This window comes from Scyliorhinus torazame, chromosome 16 (assembly GCF_047496885.1).
Source record: "Scyliorhinus torazame isolate Kashiwa2021f chromosome 16, sScyTor2.1, whole genome shotgun sequence".
In the NCBI taxonomy this organism is placed as follows: Eukaryota; Metazoa; Chordata; class Chondrichthyes; order Carcharhiniformes; family Scyliorhinidae; genus Scyliorhinus; species Scyliorhinus torazame.
In genome coordinates, this window is record NC_092722.1 from 77646389 (window position 1) to 77664066 (window position 17678).

Sequence of the window (17678 nt, forward strand, 5' to 3'; positions counted from 1 at the left end):
CCACGTACTCGTCCAGCGTTTCCCCTGAGTGCTGCCGGCAGGTAGAGAGCAGGTGCCGTGCATGTACCTCATTTATGGGTTTGACGAAACGCTTGCGCAGGATCTCGATCGCCTCGTTGTAAGTGGTCGCCTTCTCGATCATGGCGGAGATTCTATGGCTCACACGGGCGTGGAGTAGGTGCAGCTTGCGAGGCCCTTGACGGGAGCTGCCGAGGATTCCAGGTAGGCCTCGAAGCAGCGGAGCCAGTACTTAAACATTTCTTTGGCCTCCGGGGTCCGTGCTTCCAGGTTGAGCTTTTCTGGCTTGAGACCAGCGTCCATCCTAACGTAGTCTGCTTATTAAATTGTAGTACCCTCAATAACGACACGAGAGTGTGGAATGGTAAATGAAGGCTTTAATAAGCAGAGAACTAGCCAGCTACAGAGACGTGTGCTTACTGAGTGCCGCCTACAGGGCGTCACCTTATATACGGCTCCCTGGTGGGCGGAGCCGGAGGCAGAGTCCCCCAGGGTTCCAAACCCAGTCTTAAAGGGGCATCACCTACATGGTATTAAGGGTACAGTAACCATTCATCACACTAACCATCTCCACCTTAGCCCCGTTGATGCTGACAGGGGTGTGTACAGTACTTTGCTTCCTGAAATCAGTGACCAGCTCTTTAGTTTTGCTGACATTGGGATAGATTGTTGTCGTTACACCATTCCACTAGGTTCTCTATCTCTCTCCTGTATTCTGACTCGTCGTTATTCGCGATCCGACCCACTATTGTTGTGTCGTCAGCAAACATGTAGTTGGAGTTGGAGCCACATTTTGCCACGTAGTCTTGTGTGTACAGGGAGTAGAGTAGGGGGCTAAGTACGCAGCCTTGCGGGGCCCTGGTATTGAGGACTATTGTGGAGGAGAGGTGTTGTTGTTCATTCTTACTGATTGTGGTCTGTGGGTCAGAAAGTCGAGAATCCAGTTGCAGAGTGAGGAGACAAGTCCTCGGTTTTGGAGCTTTGATATGAGTTTGGCTAGGACTATGGTGTTGAAGGCGGAGCTGTAGTCAATAAATAGGAGTCTGATGTAGGAGTCCTTGTTGTCGAGATGCTCTAGGGATGAGTGTAGGGTCAGGAAGATGGCATCTGCTGTGGACCGGTTGCGGCGGTATACGAACTGCAGTGGATCTAGGCATTGTGGGAGTATGGAGTTGATGTGCCTGATGACCAACCTCTTGAAGCACTTCATTACGATCAAAGTAAAGGACACCAGATGATAATCATTGAGGCACGTTGCCTGGTTCTTCTTTGGCACCAGTATGATGGTGGTCTTCTTGAAGCAGGTGAGGACCTTGGAATGGAGTAGGGAGAGGTTGAAGATGTCCGCAAACATATCTACCAACTGGTCCGCGCAGGATCTGAGTGCAAGATCAGAGGCCCCATCCGGGGTAGCCTTCCGGGAGTTCACTTTCAAGGAGGCCAATCTGACTTCGGAAGCTGTGACGGTGGGTGTGGGCGTGGGTGGGTCCGGGGCTGCTGGGGCACTCGACAGCGGTTTGATGGTTTCCTGGATGGTCTTCGGTGGAGAGTATTTGGGGATTAGAGGGATGGTCTTCGATGGAGAATGTTTGGAGATTAGAGGGATGGTCTTCGAAGGAGCGTGTGTTTGGGGATTAGAGGGATGGTCTTCGATGGAGGGTGTTTGGGGATTAGAGGGATGGTCTTCGATGGAGATAGTGTTTGGGGATTAGAGGGATGGTCTTCGATGGAGAGCGTGTTTGGGGATTAGAGGGATGGTCTTCGATGGAGAGTGTTTGGGGATTAGAGGGATGGTGTTCGATGGAGATACTGTGTGGGGATTAGAGGGATGGTCTTCGATGGAGTGTTTGGGGATTAGAGGGATGGTCTTCGATGGAGATAGTATTTGGGGATTAGAGGGATGGTCTTCGATGGAGAGTGTTTGGGGATTAGAGGGATGGTCTTCGGTGGAGATAGTGTTTGGGGATTAGAGGGATGGTCTTCGATGGGGAGTGTGTTTGGGGATTAGAGGGATGGTCTTCGATGGAGTGTGTGTTTGGGGATTAGAGGGATGGTCTTCGATGGAGAGCGTGTTTGGGGATTAGAGGGATGGTCTTCGATGGAGGGTGTTTGGTCTTAGAGGGATGGTCTTCGATGGAGAGTGTGTTTGGGGATTAGAGGGATGGTCTTCGATGGAGGGTGTTTGGTCTTAGAGGGATGGTCTTCGATGGAGAGTGTTTGGGGATTAGAGGGATGGTCTTCAATGGAGAGTGTGTTTGGGGATTAGAGGGATGGTCTTCGATGGAGGGTGTTTGGTCTTAGAGGGATGGTCTTCGATGGAGAGTGTTTGGGATTAGAGGGATGGTCTTCGATGTAGAGTGTTTGGGATTAGAGGGATGGTCTTCGATGGAGGGTGTTTGGTCTTAGAGGGATGGTCTTCGATGGAGAGTGTGTTTGGGGATTAGAGGGATGGACTTCGATGGGGAGTGTTTGGAGATTAGAGGGATGGTCTTCGATGGAGAGTGTGTTTGGGGATTAGAGGGATGGTCTTCGATGGGGCGTGTTTGGAGATTAGAGGGATGGTCTTCGATGGAGGGTGTTTGGTCTTAGAGGGATGGTCTTCGATGGAGAGTGTTTGGAGATTAGAGGGATGGTCTTCGATGGGGCGTGTTTGGAGATTAGAGGGATGGTCTTCGATGGAGGGTGTTTGGTCTTAGAGGGATGGTCTTCGATGGAGAGTGTTTGGAGATTAGAGGGATGGTCTTCGATGGGGAGTGTTTGGAGATTAGAGGGATGGTCTTCGATGGGGAGTGTTTGGAGATTAGAGGGATGGTGTTCAATGGGAGAATGAAGGGATCCAGCGAACAAACTCAGCTCAGAATGCAGAAAGAGCCCGGATCTCTTCCCTCCATCTCGACGCCTCCACTTCACGGTGGTCCGTCTCCCTGGCTGCACTGGGACTCGCCCTCGACGACCATTACAGCAGTATCCCTGTCAACAGAGTAGGAATGGATGTGTTATGAGGGAGTCTCAATGACTGGATGCGTCGGTGGGTGCAAATGGGTGAGGAAGCCACAAGGCAAAGGGGACAGCATTAACTTGAGGGGCAGGCTTCCGGGCCTAGCAGCTGCCATTTTGTATGCCAATGCACATTCGTTGGGGAGCAGAAGAAGACTCACCTTTTCCCCTATCGCGTCCCATCCTTGGGCCCTGCAAGAAGAGAGGGAGAGAGGTGAAATGGGTTGAATTTGGAGACCTCAATCATTAGCCTGTCGAGCTCACGACGGGGCAAGTGTCATGTGGGAGATTGCTTACCGGCGGGTCTCGGAGTGAGTCGACAGAAATGTACGAGGGCCAGGAGGAACAGAATTGAGGAGATGACAATCCCAGATATCGAAAACAGGATACCCTCTTCCTCACCTGCAAGGTGTAAAGGGAAGATTGAGAGATAAGCCGTGGACTGAAGGGGCTGTTGGAAAATTCTTATTCACTAGGCCCTGATCAAACTTCCTCGTGCTCCCCTCCCCCACATCTGTCCAGTCATCCCTGGGCGAGGAGGTTCAACTCTCTGCACGCCCCCCCCCCCCCCCCCCCCCGCCCCCCCCCCCCCCCCCCCCCCCCACCCCACTCCCAGTTCGGCCAGAGTTAATCTAGCTTAGGGTAAGAGAACTCTGTCATCCCCGCTACCCTCGTCCCCCTCAATGCCCACCAGAGAGACCCATTAACCCTCTCTCCCACCCCCTCCCAGTTACACACACCAGGCAGCCCCTTCCCCTATTGGAGGGAAGGAGGAAGAGGGTGATTAATGTGTACCTATGGGCCTTTGCAGTTGTACAGAAACGTGGATAGGCTCCGCGAGGGCAATGTGGGCCACCTCGCATGTGTAAACAGACGCAAGCTCCAGGAGGTCGGGTGTGATGGTGACCTGCGATGAGATGTTGTAAGTCCCATCCTTGTTCTTGCGATGGCTGGAATACGAGACACCGGACAGCGGCAGGGGGTCCAGGTCGTCCCCCTCAGTCCGCACCGACCACGCCACAGTCACATCGAGTGGGTAGTATCGTGAAATCTCACAGATCAGGCTCTCGCGCATTCCATGGTGAAAGTACAGCGCCTCTGGTGTCAGCGTGACTCTGGGAGGCTCTGAAAATAAACAGAGTATAACGGTATTAACCCTCTCTCTCTCTCTCTCTATCCTTCACTCAGGGAGATATCGGTACACTGACTGGTGTCTCTCGGTCCCCTCTCTCTCTCAGGGAGATATCTGTACACTGACTGGTGTCTCTCAGTCCCCCCTCTCTCTCAGGGAGATATCTGTACACTGACTGGTGTCTCTCAGTCCTCTCTCTCAGGGAGATATCGGTACACTGACTGGTGTCTCTCAGTCCCCTCTCTCTCTCAGAGAGATATCTGTACACTGACTGGTGTCTCTCAGTCACTGTCTCTCAGGGAGATATCTGTACACTGACTGGTGTCTCTCAGTCCCCTCTCTCTCTCAGGGAGATATCTGTACACTGACTGGTGTCTCTCGGTCCCCTCTCTCTCTCAGGGAGATATCTGTACACTGACTGGTGTCTCTCAGTCCCCTCTCTCTCAGGGAGATATCTGTACACTGACTGGTGTCTCTCGGTCCGCTCTCTCTCTCAGGGAGATATCTGTACACTGACTGGTGTCTCTCGGTCCGCTCTCTCTCAGAGAGATATCTATACACAGACCTGTGGTGATCTTTGTGAGAGGTTTCCAGGATGGAAGGTGTAGTGATCACAAAGACACTCAAAGCTCTTTTGAAGAACAAAACAAATTTTATTAACACTACTAAATTTGAGTTTGACACTTATTCCGAATAGCAAACATAGATGTGTGGTAGTTACCACTGATGCATATATTAGGTGATTTGTGGTAAGGCCCTGTCTACAGGTACGGGGGTAGTTCCCTGCCTGCTGGCTCCACCCAACAGGCGGAGTACAAATATGTGTGCTCCCCATACAGCAGCCATTTTGCCAGCTGCTGTTGGAGGCCACACATCTTAGTGTAATAAAGCCTCAGTTGCATTCAACTCTCGTCTCTGTGCAATTGATCGTGCATCAATTTATTACACTAAAGTTTTCAGAAGATGGACCTCCGCATCAAGCCGGATCGCCTGCAGCTGGATCCGCAATCAAGCAACACCAAAATGGACTTTGAACATTGGCTAGCCTGTTTCGAAGCTTACATCAGGTCTGCACCAAACCCGATTCCGGAAGCTCAGAAGATTCAGATCCTCTACACACGGCTGAGCTCCAAAGTCTTTCCGCTTATCCAGGACACGACGAATTACAACAAAGCCATGGCGCTACTGAAAGAAAACTACGCTCAGCGGACTAATATGCTCCACACCAGACACCTCCTCTCCACTCGTAGTCAACTTCCTGGTGAGTCAGTGGAAGATTTCTGGTGCGCTCTAATTCCCCTAGTCAGAGACTGTGACTGTCAGGCCGTCATGGCCACGGAAAACTCTAATTTGCTTATGAGGGACGCTTTTGTTACGGGGATAGGGTCAGATTACATCCGCCAGCGCCTTTTAGAAGGGGCCACGCTCGACCTCGCGGCACCCAAAAAGCTTCCGCTCTCGCTGACGGTCGCCTCGCGCAACATCCAGGCCAACACCCCCGGCCGCGCGGGCCACCCCTCCTACGCATCGTGGACTCCGCAGACGGCCGCCTCATCGGGGACCCCACTCAGCCAACCCCACGCCTGTGCCGCGCGGCAGCCAACCATCCCCGGGGGCCCCATATGCTCCTTCTGTGGGCAGCCAAAACACCCCTGACAATGCTGCCCGGCCCGGAGCGCCCTTTGCAAGGCCTGCGACAAGAAGGGGCACTTCGCTGCGGTGTGCCAGGCCCGCGCAGTCGCCGCTATTGTTCTGACCCCACCCCGTACTGCATAGCCACTCTCACTGTCCAGGGCGTGGAGTTTACCGGCTTCCGCCTCTACGTCCCCCCCAACCTCTGAGTTGCCTTACTACTCGGCCTGGACTTCCAGTGCAACCTCCAGAGCCTGACATTGAAATTCGGTGGGCCCCTACCACCACTTACTGTGTGCGGCCTCGCGACCCTAAAGGTCGACCCACCTTCCCTATTTGCAAACTTAACCCCAGATTGCAAACCCGTCGCCACCAGGAGCAGACGGCACAGCGCCCAGGACAGGACCTTCATCAGGTCTGAGGTCCAGCGACTGCTTCGGGAAGGCATCATCGAGGCCAGCAACAGCCCCTGGAGAGCCCAAGTGATAGTTGTGAAAACTGGGGAGAAACACAGAATGGTCGTGGACTACAGTCAGACCATCGGTAGGTACACGCAGCTCGACATGTACCCCCTCCCACGCATATCTGATATGGTCAATCAGATTGCACAGTACCGGGTCTTCTCAACTGTGGACCCAAAATCCACCTACCACCAGCTCCCCATTCGCAAGGAGGACCGCCCATACACTGCCTTCGAGGCAGATGGCCGCCTCTATCACTTCCTCAGGGTCCCCATCGGCGTCACCAACGGGGTCTCGGTTTTCCAATGGGAAATGGACTGAATGGTCGACCGGTACGGGCTGCGGGCCACTTTCCCGTACCTGGACACTGTCACCATCTGCGGCCACAATCAGCAGGACCATGACGCCAACCTTGCCAAATGTCTCTGCTCCGCCACTCTCCTTAATCTCTCTTACAACAAGGAGAAGTGTGTGTTCAGCATGAACCGCTTAGCCATCCTCGGCTATGTGATCCAGAACGGAGTTCTGGGGCCCGATCCCCACTGCCCCAAGGCCCTCAAACGTTGCCTGGGGTTCTTTTCTTACTACGCCCAGCGGGTCCCAAATTATGCGGACAAGGCCCGCCCACTCACTCAATCCACTCTTTTACCCCTAACGGCCAAGGCTCACCAGGCCTTCAACCGTATTAAGGCCGACATCGCCAAGGCCGCGATGCACGTGGTCGACGAGACACTCCCCTTCCAAGTCAAGAGCGACGCATCAGATGTCGCTCTGGCCGCCACCCTCAATCAGGCAGGCAGGCCCATGACATTCTTTTCACGAACACTTCATGCCCCCGAAATTCGGCACTCCTCTGTCGCGAAAGAGGCCCAAGCTATCGTTGAAGCTGTGCGGCATTGGAGGCATTACCTGGCCGGCAGGAGATTCATTCTCCTCACTGACCAACGGTCGGTTGCCTTCATGTTCAACAACACACGGCGGGGTAAGATCAAAACTGATAAAATCTTGAGGTGGAGGATCGAGCTCTCCACCTACAATTACGAGATTTTGTATCGCCCCGGTAAGCTCAACGAGCCCCCCGATGCCCTAACCCGAGGTACATATGCCAACGCACAGGTGGACCGACTCCGGACTCTGCACAACAACCTTTGTCACCCGGGAGTCACACGTTTGTACCACTTCATAAAGGCCCGCAATCTGCCCTACTCCGTCGAGGAAGTCAGGGCTGTCACCAGAGACTGCCAGGTCTGTGCGGAGTGCAAGCCGCACTTCTACCAGCCAGACCGTGCGTGCCTGGTGAAGGCCTCCCACCCCTTTGAACGCCTCAGCATGGACTTCAAAGGGCCCCTCCCCTCCACCGACCATAACACGTACATTCTCAGTGTGGTCGATGAGTACTCCAGGTTCCCCTTCGCCATCCCATGCCCCGATATGACATCTGCCACCGTTATCAAAGCCCTCAACACCATCTTCGCTCTGTTCGGCTTCCCCGCCTATGTCCACAGTGACCGGGGATCCTCATTCATGAGCGATGAGCTGTGTCAGTTCCTGCTCAGCAGGGGTATCACCTCCAGCAGGACGACCAGCTACAACCCCCGGGGAAACGGGCAGGTGGAGCGGGAGAATGGGACGGTCTGGAGGGCCGTCCAGCTGGCCCTACGGTCCAGAACTGTCCCGGCTTCCCGCTGGCAGGAGGTCCTCCCCGACGCACTTCACTCCATTCGGTCGCTCCTATGCACTGCGACTAATGACACACCCCATGAACGTCTCTTTGCTTTCCCCAGGACGCCACCTCCGGGGTGTCGCTCCCGCTTTGGCTCGCAGCTCCAGGACCCGTACTCCTCCGTAAGCACGTACGACTCCACAAGGCGGACCCGTTGGTTAAAAGGGTACAGCTACTCCACGCCAACCCGTACGCCTACGTAGCGTACCCCGACGGCCGCCAAGATACTGTCTCCTTCAGGGACCTGGCACCAGCTGGTTCCACACACACCCTCCCCTTCCCTGGCGCACCCCACTGCAGCCCCCGCCCCAGGACAATTCGTCCTCCCCCTGCCCACGCCCGAGGATGACGAGGATTCTGGCACGCTTCCGGAGTCACCGAGGACCAGACCAACACTGGAATCGCCGCCACCCCTGTGGCGCTCCCAACTGCAGATCAAGGTTCCGGACCGACTGAACCTGTAACTTGTTCTCTGTAGTTAAAACATGTACTTGTATATAGTTCTCCACCACCCCGCAGGACTCAATTTTAACAGGGGGTGAATGTGGTAGTCACCACTGATGTATATATTAGGTGCTTTGTGGTAAGGCCCCTGTACTACAGGTACAGGGGTAGATCCCTGCCTGCTGGCTCCGCCCAGTAGGCGGAGTACAAATATGTGTGCTCCCAGTACAGCAGCCATTTCGCCAGCTGCTGTAGGAAGCCACACATCTCAGTGTAATAAAGCCTCAGTTGCATTCAACTCTCGTCTTTGTGTAATTGATCGTGGTGGACGTCCTGGTGGGAGGTGGGGCGATCTGATTCCGGGGGGGGGGGGGCCTCCACGACCTGGAGGGGGCATACCTCCTACCGCGCGGGTCTGCTGTTAGGTCTCCGACATGTTGCTCCGCGCCGGTGCGAAGACGGCAACAACGTGCATGCGCGGACTCCCGCCGACTGTACAGGGCCACCTTTCGGCGCCGGAGCAGCGCGTGGCACTCTGGCGCCGTGCTAGCCTCCTGAAGATCGGTGAATCGCTGGGCCAGGAGGCCCGTTGACGCCGGCGTACACCACTCCGGCGTTTACACCGGCATCAACACATGGCCGGGATTTCGGAGAATCCCGGCCCTTATCTCTGTCAGCTCCAGTTTAATCTCCTCCCCTTAGCTTAAGAGCCAGTGCAATTTATAGTCCTGCCCCTTAGTGGCTAGGCTTAACATAACATTAACTCTTCACATGCTGTACATTTGTATAATGTCACATGACTGGTGTCCCTCAGGCCATTCTTTCTCTCACTTTAAAAAAAATAAAATTATTTGTAGAGTACCCAATACATTTTTTTCCAATTAAGGGGCAATTTAACGTGGCCAATCCATCTACCCTGCACATCTTTGGGTTGTGGGGGCGAAACTCGCGCAAACACGGGGAGAATGTGCAGACTCCACACGGACAGTGACTCAGAGCCGGGATCGAACCTGGGAGCCCGGCGCCGTGAGGCAGCAGTGCTAACCACTGCGCCACCGTGCTGCCCTCTCTTTCAGGGAGATATCCGAACACTAGCTGGTGTCTCTCAGTCCCCTCGTTTTTAAGTAGATATCTGTACACTGACTGGTGTCTCTCAGTCCCCTCTCTCTCTCAGGGAGATATCTGTACACTAACTGGTGTCTCTCAGTCCCCCCTCTCTCTCAGGGAGATATCTGTACACTGACTGGTGTCTCTCAGTCCCTCTCTCTCAGGGAGATATCTGTACACTGACTGGTGTCTCTCAGTCCCCTCTCTCTCTCAGGGAGATATCTGTATAATGACTGATGTCTCTCAGTTCTCTCCCTCTCTCTCAGGGAGATATCTGTACACTGACTGATGTCTCTCAGTCCCCCCCTCTTTCTCGGGAGGTATCTGTACACTGACTGGTGTCTCTCAGTCGTCTCTCTCTCTCAGGGAGATATCTGTACACTGACTGGTGTCCATCAGTCGTCTCTCTCTCTCAGGAAGATATCTGTACACTGACTGGTGTCTCTCAGTCCTCTCTCTCTCAGGAAGATATCTGTACACTGACTGGTGTCTCTCAGTCCTCTCTCTCTCAGGAAGATATCTGTACACTGACTGGTGTCTCTCAGTCCTCTCTCTCTCAGGGAGATATATATACACTGACTGGTGTCTCTCAGTCCTCTCTCTCAGGGAGATATCTGTACACTGACTGGTGTCTCTCAGTCCCTCTCTCTCAGGGAGATATCTGTACACTGACTGGTGTCTCTCAGTCCCTCTCACTCGGGGAGATATCTGTACACTGATACACTGTCTGGTGTCTGTCAGTCCCTCTCCCTCAGTGAGATATCTGTCCACTGATTTGTGTCTCTCAGTCCCACCTCTCCCTCAGGGAGATATCTGTCCACTGGTGTTTGTCAGTGCTCTCTCTCTCTCTCTCTCTCTCTCAGGGAAATATCTGTACACTGACTGGTGTCTCTCAGTCCTCTCTGTCTCTCAGGCAGATGTCTGTGCACTGATTGTTGTCTCTCAGTCCCCTCTCTCTCAGGGAGATTGATGCACGATCAATGACCACTAAAGCAAGGTTATAGTCCAACTGAAGGCTTTAATAAGCTAGATGTTTCCTCCAGCAGCTCAGGTACAGAATGAAGGCTGCTGGGGAGGCACGGGCTCTTATACCCCGCCTAGAAGGGCGGAGCTACCATACATCCTAACCGATAGAAAGCATACAGTTTCCACCATTGGTGCTTCAGCCTATCAGGTACCGTAATACCTATAATACCACAGAGATATCTGTACACTGACTGGGTCTCTCAGTCCCCTCTTTCTCTCTCTCAGGGAGATATGTGTACACAACTGATGTCTCTCAGTTCCCTCTCTCTCTCAGGGAGATATCTGTACACTGACTTGTGTCTCTCAGCCCCTCTCTCTCGGGGAGATATCTGTACACTGACTGGTGTCTCTCAGTCCCCTCTCTCTCAGGGAGATATCTGTACACTGACTGGTGTCTCTCAGCCCCTCTCTCTCAGGGAGATATCTGTATACTGGTGGTGTCTCTCAGTCCCCCCTCTCCCTCAGGGAGATATCTGTACACTGACTGGTGTCTCTGAGCCCCCTCTCTCTCAGGGAGATATCTGTACACTGACTGGTGTCTCTCAGTTCTCTCTCTCTCTCAGGGTGATGTCTGTACACTGACTGGTGTCTCTCAGTCCCTCCTCTCTCTCAGGGAGATATCTGTACACTGACTGGTGTCTCTCAGTCCCCTCTCTTTCAGGGAGATATCTGTACGCTGACTGGTGTCTCTCAGTCCCCTCTCTCTCAGGGAGATATCTGTACACTGACTGGTGTCTCTCAGTCCTCTCTCTCAGGGAGATATCTGTACACTGACTGATGTCTCTCAGTTCTCTCTCTCTCTCAGGGTGGTATCTGTACACTGACTGGTGTCTCTCAGCCCTCTCTCTCAGGGAGATATCTGTACACTGACTGATGTCTCTCAGTTCTCGCTCTCTCTCAGGGAGATATCTGTACACTGACTGGTGTCTCTCAGTCCCCCCCTCTCTCAGGGAGATATCTGTACACTGACTGGTGTCTCTCAGTCCCCTCTCTCTCAGGGAGATATCTGTACACTGACTAGTGCCTCTCAGTCCCCTCTCTCTCAGGGAGATATCTGTACACTGACTGGTGTCTCTCAGTCCCCTCTCTCAGGGAGATATCTGTACACTGACGGGTGTCTCTCAGTCCCCTCTCTCTCTCAGGGAGATATCTGTACACTGACTGGTGTCTCTCAGTCCCCTCTCTTTCAGGGAGATATCTGTACACTGACTGGTGTCTCTCAGTCCCCTCTCTCTCAGGGAGATATCTGTACACTGACTGGTGTCTATCTGTCCCCTCTCTCAGGGAGATATCTGTACACTGACTGGTGTCTCTCAGTCCCCTCTCTCTCAGGGAGATATCTGTACACTGACTGGTGTCTCTCAGTCCTCTCTCTCAGGGAGATATCTGTACACTGACTGATGTCTCTCAGTTCTCTCTCTCTCTCAGGGTGGTATCTGTACACTGACTGGTGTCTCTCAGTCCTCTCTCTCAGGGAGATATCTGTACACTGACTGGTGTCACTCAGTCCCTCTCTCTCAGAGAGATATCTGTACACTGACTGGTGTCACTCAGTCCCCTCTCTCTCAGGGAGATATCTGTACACTGACTGGTGTCTCTCAGTCCCCTCTCTCTCAGGGAGATATCTGTACACTGACTGGTGTCTCTCGGTCCTCTCTCTCTCAGGGAGATATCTGTACACTGACTGGTGTCTCTCAGTCCCCTCTCTCTCAGGGAGATATCTGTACACTGACTGGTGTCTCTCGGTCCTCTCTCTCTCAGGGAGATATCTGTACACTGACTGGTGTCTCTCAGTCCCCTCTCTCTCAGGGAGATATCTGTACACTGACTGGTGTCTCTCAGTCCTCTCTCTCAGGGAGATATCTGTACACTGACAGGTGTCTCTCAGTCCTCTCTCTCAGGGAGATATCTGTACACTGAGTGGTGTGTCTCAGTCCCCTCTCTCTCAGGGAGATATCTGTTCACTGACGGGTGTCTCTCAGTCCCCTCTCTCTCTCAGGGAGATATCTGTACACTGACTGGTGTCTCTCAGTCCCCTCTCTTTCAGGGAGATATCTGTACACTGACTGGTGTCTCTCAGTCCCCTCTCTCTCAGGGAGATATCTGTACACTGACTGGTGTCTCTCGGTCCTCTCTCTCTCAGGGAGATATCTGTACACTGACTGGTGTCTCTCAGTCCCCCCTCTCCCTCAGGGAGATATCTGTACACTGACTGGTGTCTCTGAGCCCCCTCTCTCTCAGGGAGATATCTGTACACTGACTGATGTCTCTCAGTTCTCTCTCTCTCTCAGGGTGATATCTGTACACTGACTGGTGTCTCTCAGTCCCCTCTCTCTCAGGGAGATATCTGTACACTGACTGGTGTCTCTCAGCCCCTCTCTCTCAGGGAGATATCTGTACACTGACAGGTGTCTCTCAGTCCCCCCTCTCCCTCAGGGAGATATCTGTACACTGACTGGTGTCTCTGAGCCCCCTCTCTCTCAGGGAGATATCTGTACACTGACTGATGTCTCTCAGTTCTCTCTCTCTCTCAGGGTGATATCTGTACACTGACTGGTGTCTCTCAGTTCCCACTCTCTCAGGGAGATATCTGTACACTGACTGGTGTCTCTCAGTCCCCTCTCTTTCAGGGAGATATCTGTACGCTGACTGGTGTCTCTCAGTCCCCTCTCTCTCAGGGAGATATCTGTACACTGACTGGTGTCTCTCAGTCCTCTCTCTCTCAGGGAGATATATATACACTGACTGGTGTCTCTCAGTCCTCTCTCTCAGGGAGATATCTGTACACTGACTGGTGTCTCTCAGTCCCTCTCTCTCAGGGAGATATCTGTACACTGACTGGTGTCCATCAGTCGTCTCTCTCTCTCAGGGAGATATCTGTACACTGACTGGTGTCTCTCAGTCCCTCTCACTCGGGGAGATATCTGTACACTGATACACTGACTGGTGTCTGTCAGTCCCTCTCCCTCAGTGAGATATCTGTCCACTGATTTGTGTCTCTCAGTCCCACCTCTCCCTCAGGGAGATATCTGTCCACTGGTGTTTGTCAGTGCTCTCTCTCTCTCTCTCTCTCTCTCTCTCTCAGGGAAATATCTGTACACTGACTGGTGTCTCTCAGTCCTCTCTGTCTCTCAGGCAGATGTCTGTGCACTGATTGTTGTCTCTCAGTCCCCTCTCTCTCAGGGAGATTGATGCACGATCAATGACCACTAAAGCAAGGTTATAGTCCAACTGAAGGCTTTAATAAGCTAGATGTTTCCTCCAGCAGCTCAGGTACAGAATGAAGGCTGCTGGGGCGGCACGGGCTCTTATACCCCGCCTAGAAGGGCGGAGCTACCATACATCCTAACCGATAGAAAGCATACAGTTTCCACCATTGGTGCTTCAGCCTATCAGGTACCGTAATACCTATAATACCACAGAGATATCTGTACACTGACTGGGTCTCTCAGTCCCCTCTTTCTCTCTCTCAGGGAGATATGTGTACACAACTGATGTCTCTCAGTTCCCTCTCTCTCTCAGGGAGATATCTGTACACTGACTTGTGTCTCTCAGCCCCTCTCTCTCGGGGAGATATCTGTACACTGACTGGTGTCTCTCAGTCCCCTCTCTCTCAGGGAGATATCTGTACACTGACTGGTGTCTCTCAGCCCCTCTCTCTCAGGGAGATATCTGTATACTGGTGGTGTCTCTCAGTCCCCCCTCTCCCTCAGGGAGATATCTGTACACTGACTGGTGTCTCTGAGCCCCCTCTCTCTCAGGGAGATATCTGTACACTGACTGGTGTCTCTCAGTTCTCTCTCTCTCTCAGGGTGATGTCTGTACACTGACTGGTGTCTCTCAGTTCTCTCTCTCTCAGGGAGATATCTGTACACTGACTGGTGTCTCTCAGTCCCCTCTCTTTCAGGGAGATATCTGTACGCTGACTGGTGTCTCTCAGTCCCCTCTCTCTCAGGGAGATATCTGTACACTGACTGGTGTCTCTCAGTCCTCTCTCTCAGGGAGATATCTGTACACTGACTGATGTCTCTCAGTTCTCTCTCTCTCTCAGGGTGGTATCTGTACACTGACTGGTGTCTCTCAGTCCTCTCTCTCAGGGAGATATCTGTACACTGACTGATGTCTCTCAGTTCTCGCTCTCTCTCAGGGAGATATCTGTACACTGACGGGTGTCTCTCAGTCCCCTCTCTCTCTCAGGGAGATATCTGTACACTGACTGGTGTCTCTCAGTCCCCTCTCTTTCAGGGAGATATCTGTACACTGACTGGTGTCTCTCAGTCCCCTCTCTCTCAGGGAGATATCTGTACACTGACTGGTGTCTATCTGTCCCCTCTCTCAGGGAGATATCTGTACACTGACTGGTGTCTCTCAGTCCCCTCTCTCTCAGGGAGATATCTGTACACTGACTGGTGTCTCTCAGTCCTCTCTCTCAGGGAGATATCTGTACACTGACTGATGTCTCTCAGTTCTCTCTCTCTCTCAGGGTGGTATCTGTACACTGACTGGTGTCTCTCAGTCCTCTCTCTCAGGGAGATATCTGTACACTGACTGGTGTCACTCAGTCCCTCTCTCTCAGAGAGATATCTGTACACTGACTGGTGTCACTCAGTCCCCTCTCTCTCAGGGAGATATCTGTACACTGACTGGTGTCTCTCTGTCCCCCCTCTCTCTCAGGGAGATATCTGTACACTGACTGGTGTCTCTCAGTCCCCTCTCTCAGGGAGATATCTGTACACTGACAGGTGTCTCTCAGTCCTCTCTCTCAGGGAGATATCTGTACACTGAGTGGTGTGTCTCAGTCCTCTCTCTCTCAGGGAGATATCTGTACACTGACTGGTGTCTCTCAGTCCCCTCTCTCAGGGAGATATCTGTACACTGACAGGTGTCTCTCAGTCCTCTCTCTCAGGGAGATATCTGTACACTGACTGGTGACACTCAGTCCCCTCTCTCTCAGGGAGATATCTGTACACTGACTGGTGTCTCTCTGTCCCCCCTCTCTCTCAGGGAGATATCTGTACACTGACTGGTGTCTCTCAGTCCCCTCTCTCAGGGAGATATCTGTACACTGACAGGTGTCTCTCAGTCCTCTCTCTCAGGGAGATATCTGTACACTGAGTGGTGTGTCTCAGTCCTCTCTCTCTCAGGGAGATATCTGTACACTGACTGGTGTCTCTCAGTCCCCTCTCTCACAGGGAGATATCTGTACACTGACTGGTGTCTCTCAGTCCCCTCTCTCTCAGGGAGATATCTGTACACTGACTGGTGTCTCTCAGTCCCCTCTCTCTCTCAGGGAGATATCTGTAGACAGACTGGTGTCTCTCAGTCCCCTCTCTCTCAGGGAGATATCTGTTCACTGACGGGTGTCTCTCAGTCCCCTCTCTCTCTCAGGGAGATATCTGTACACTGACTGGTGTCTCTCAGTCCCCTCTCTCTCAGGGAGATATCTGTACACTGACTGGTGTCTCTCAGCCCCTCTCTCTCAGGGAGATATCTGTACACTGACAGGTGTCTCTCAGTCCCCCCTCTCCCTCAGGGAGATATCTGTACACTGACTGGTGTCTCTGAGCCCCCTCTCTCTCAGGGAGATATCTGTACACTGACTGATGTCTCTCAGTTCTCTCTCTCTCTCAGGGTGATATCTGTACACTGACTGGTGTCTCTCAGTTCCCACTCTCTCAGGGAGATATCTGTACACTGACTGGTGTCTCTCAGTCCCCTCTCTTTCAGGGAGATATCTGTACGCTGACTGGTGTCTCTCAGTCCCCTCTCTCTCAGGGAGATATCTGTACACTGACTGGTGTCTCTCAGTCCTCTCTCTCTCAGGGAGATATATATACACTGACTGGTGTCTCTCAGTCCTCTCTCTCAGGGAGATATCTGTACACTGACTGGTGTCTCTCAGTCCCTCTCTCTCAGGGAGATATCTGTACACTGACTGGTGTCCATCAGTCGTCTCTCTCTCTCAGGGAGATATCTGTACACTGACTGGTGTCTCTCAGTCCCTCTCACTCGGGGAGATATCTGTACACTGATACACTGACTGGTGTCTGTCAGTCCCTCTCCCTCAGTGAGATATCTGTCCACTGATTTGTGTCTCTCAGTCCCACCTCTCCCTCAGGGAGATATCTGTCCACTGGTGTTTGTCAGTGCTCTCTCTCTCTCTCTCTCTCTCTCTCAGGGAAATATCTGTACACTGACTGGTGTCTCTCAGTCCTCTCTGTCTCTCAGGCAGATGTCTGTGCACTGATTGTTGTCTCTCAGTCCCCTCTCTCTCAGGGAGATTGATGCACGATCAATGACCACTAAAGCAAGGTTATAGTCCAACTGAAGGCTTTAATAAGCTAGATGTTTCCTCCAGCAGCTCAGGTACAGAATGAAGGCTGCTGGGGCGGCACGGGCTCTTATACCCCGCCTAGAAGGGCGGAGCTACCATACATCCTAACCGATAGAAAGCATACAGTTTCCACCATTGGTGCTTCAGCCTATCAGGTACCGTAATACCTATAATACCACAGAGATATCTGTACACTGACTGGGTCTCTCAGTCCCCTCTTTCTCTCTCTCAGGGAGATATGTGTACACAACTGATGTCTCTCAGTTCCCTCTCTCTCTCAGGGAGATATCTGTACACTGACTTGTGTCTCTCAGCCCCTCTCTCTCGGGGAGATATCTGTACACTGACTGGTGTCTCTCAGTCCCCTCTCTCTCAGGGAGATATCTGTACACTGACTGGTGTCTCTCAGCCCCTCTCTCTCAGGGAGATATCTGTATACTGATGGTGTCTCTCAGTCCCCCCTCTCCCTCAGGGAGATATCTGTACACTGACTGGTGTCTCTGAGCCCCCTCTCTCTCAGGGAGATATCTGTACACTGACTGGTGTCTCTCAGTTCTCTCTCTCTCTCAGGGTGATATCTGTACACTGACTGGTGTCTCTCAGTTCTCTCTCTCTCAGGGAGATATCTGTACACTGACTGGTGTCTCTCAGTCCCCTCTCTTTCAGGGAGATATCTGTACGCTGACTGGTGTCTCTCAGTCCCCTCTCTCTCAGGGAGATATCTGTACACTGACTGGTGTCTCTCAGTCCTCTCTCTCAGGGAGATATCTGTACACTGACTGATGTCTCTCAGTTCTCTCTCTC

The 17678-nt window shown here is 52.7% G+C and overlaps 1 protein-coding gene across 1 annotated transcript in view; it reads right to left on the reverse strand.

The window, feature by feature from the left end:
• Window positions 1-378: 378 nt before the first annotated feature.
• Window positions 379-17678, reverse strand: part of LOC140392887 (tapasin-related protein-like) — a 34901-nt gene continuing 17601 nt past the window's right edge. The window contains exons 5-8 of the mRNA XM_072478648.1: window positions 3811-4140; window positions 3313-3417; window positions 3177-3207; window positions 379-2988 (exon numbers count right to left, since the gene is read on the reverse strand). Coding sequence (XP_072334749.1) covers window positions 3185-3207; window positions 3313-3417; window positions 3811-4140 — 458 coding nt within the window. The 3' untranslated portion in view covers window positions 379-2988; window positions 3177-3184. The remainder of the gene's footprint in view (window positions 2989-3176; window positions 3208-3312; window positions 3418-3810; window positions 4141-17678) is intronic.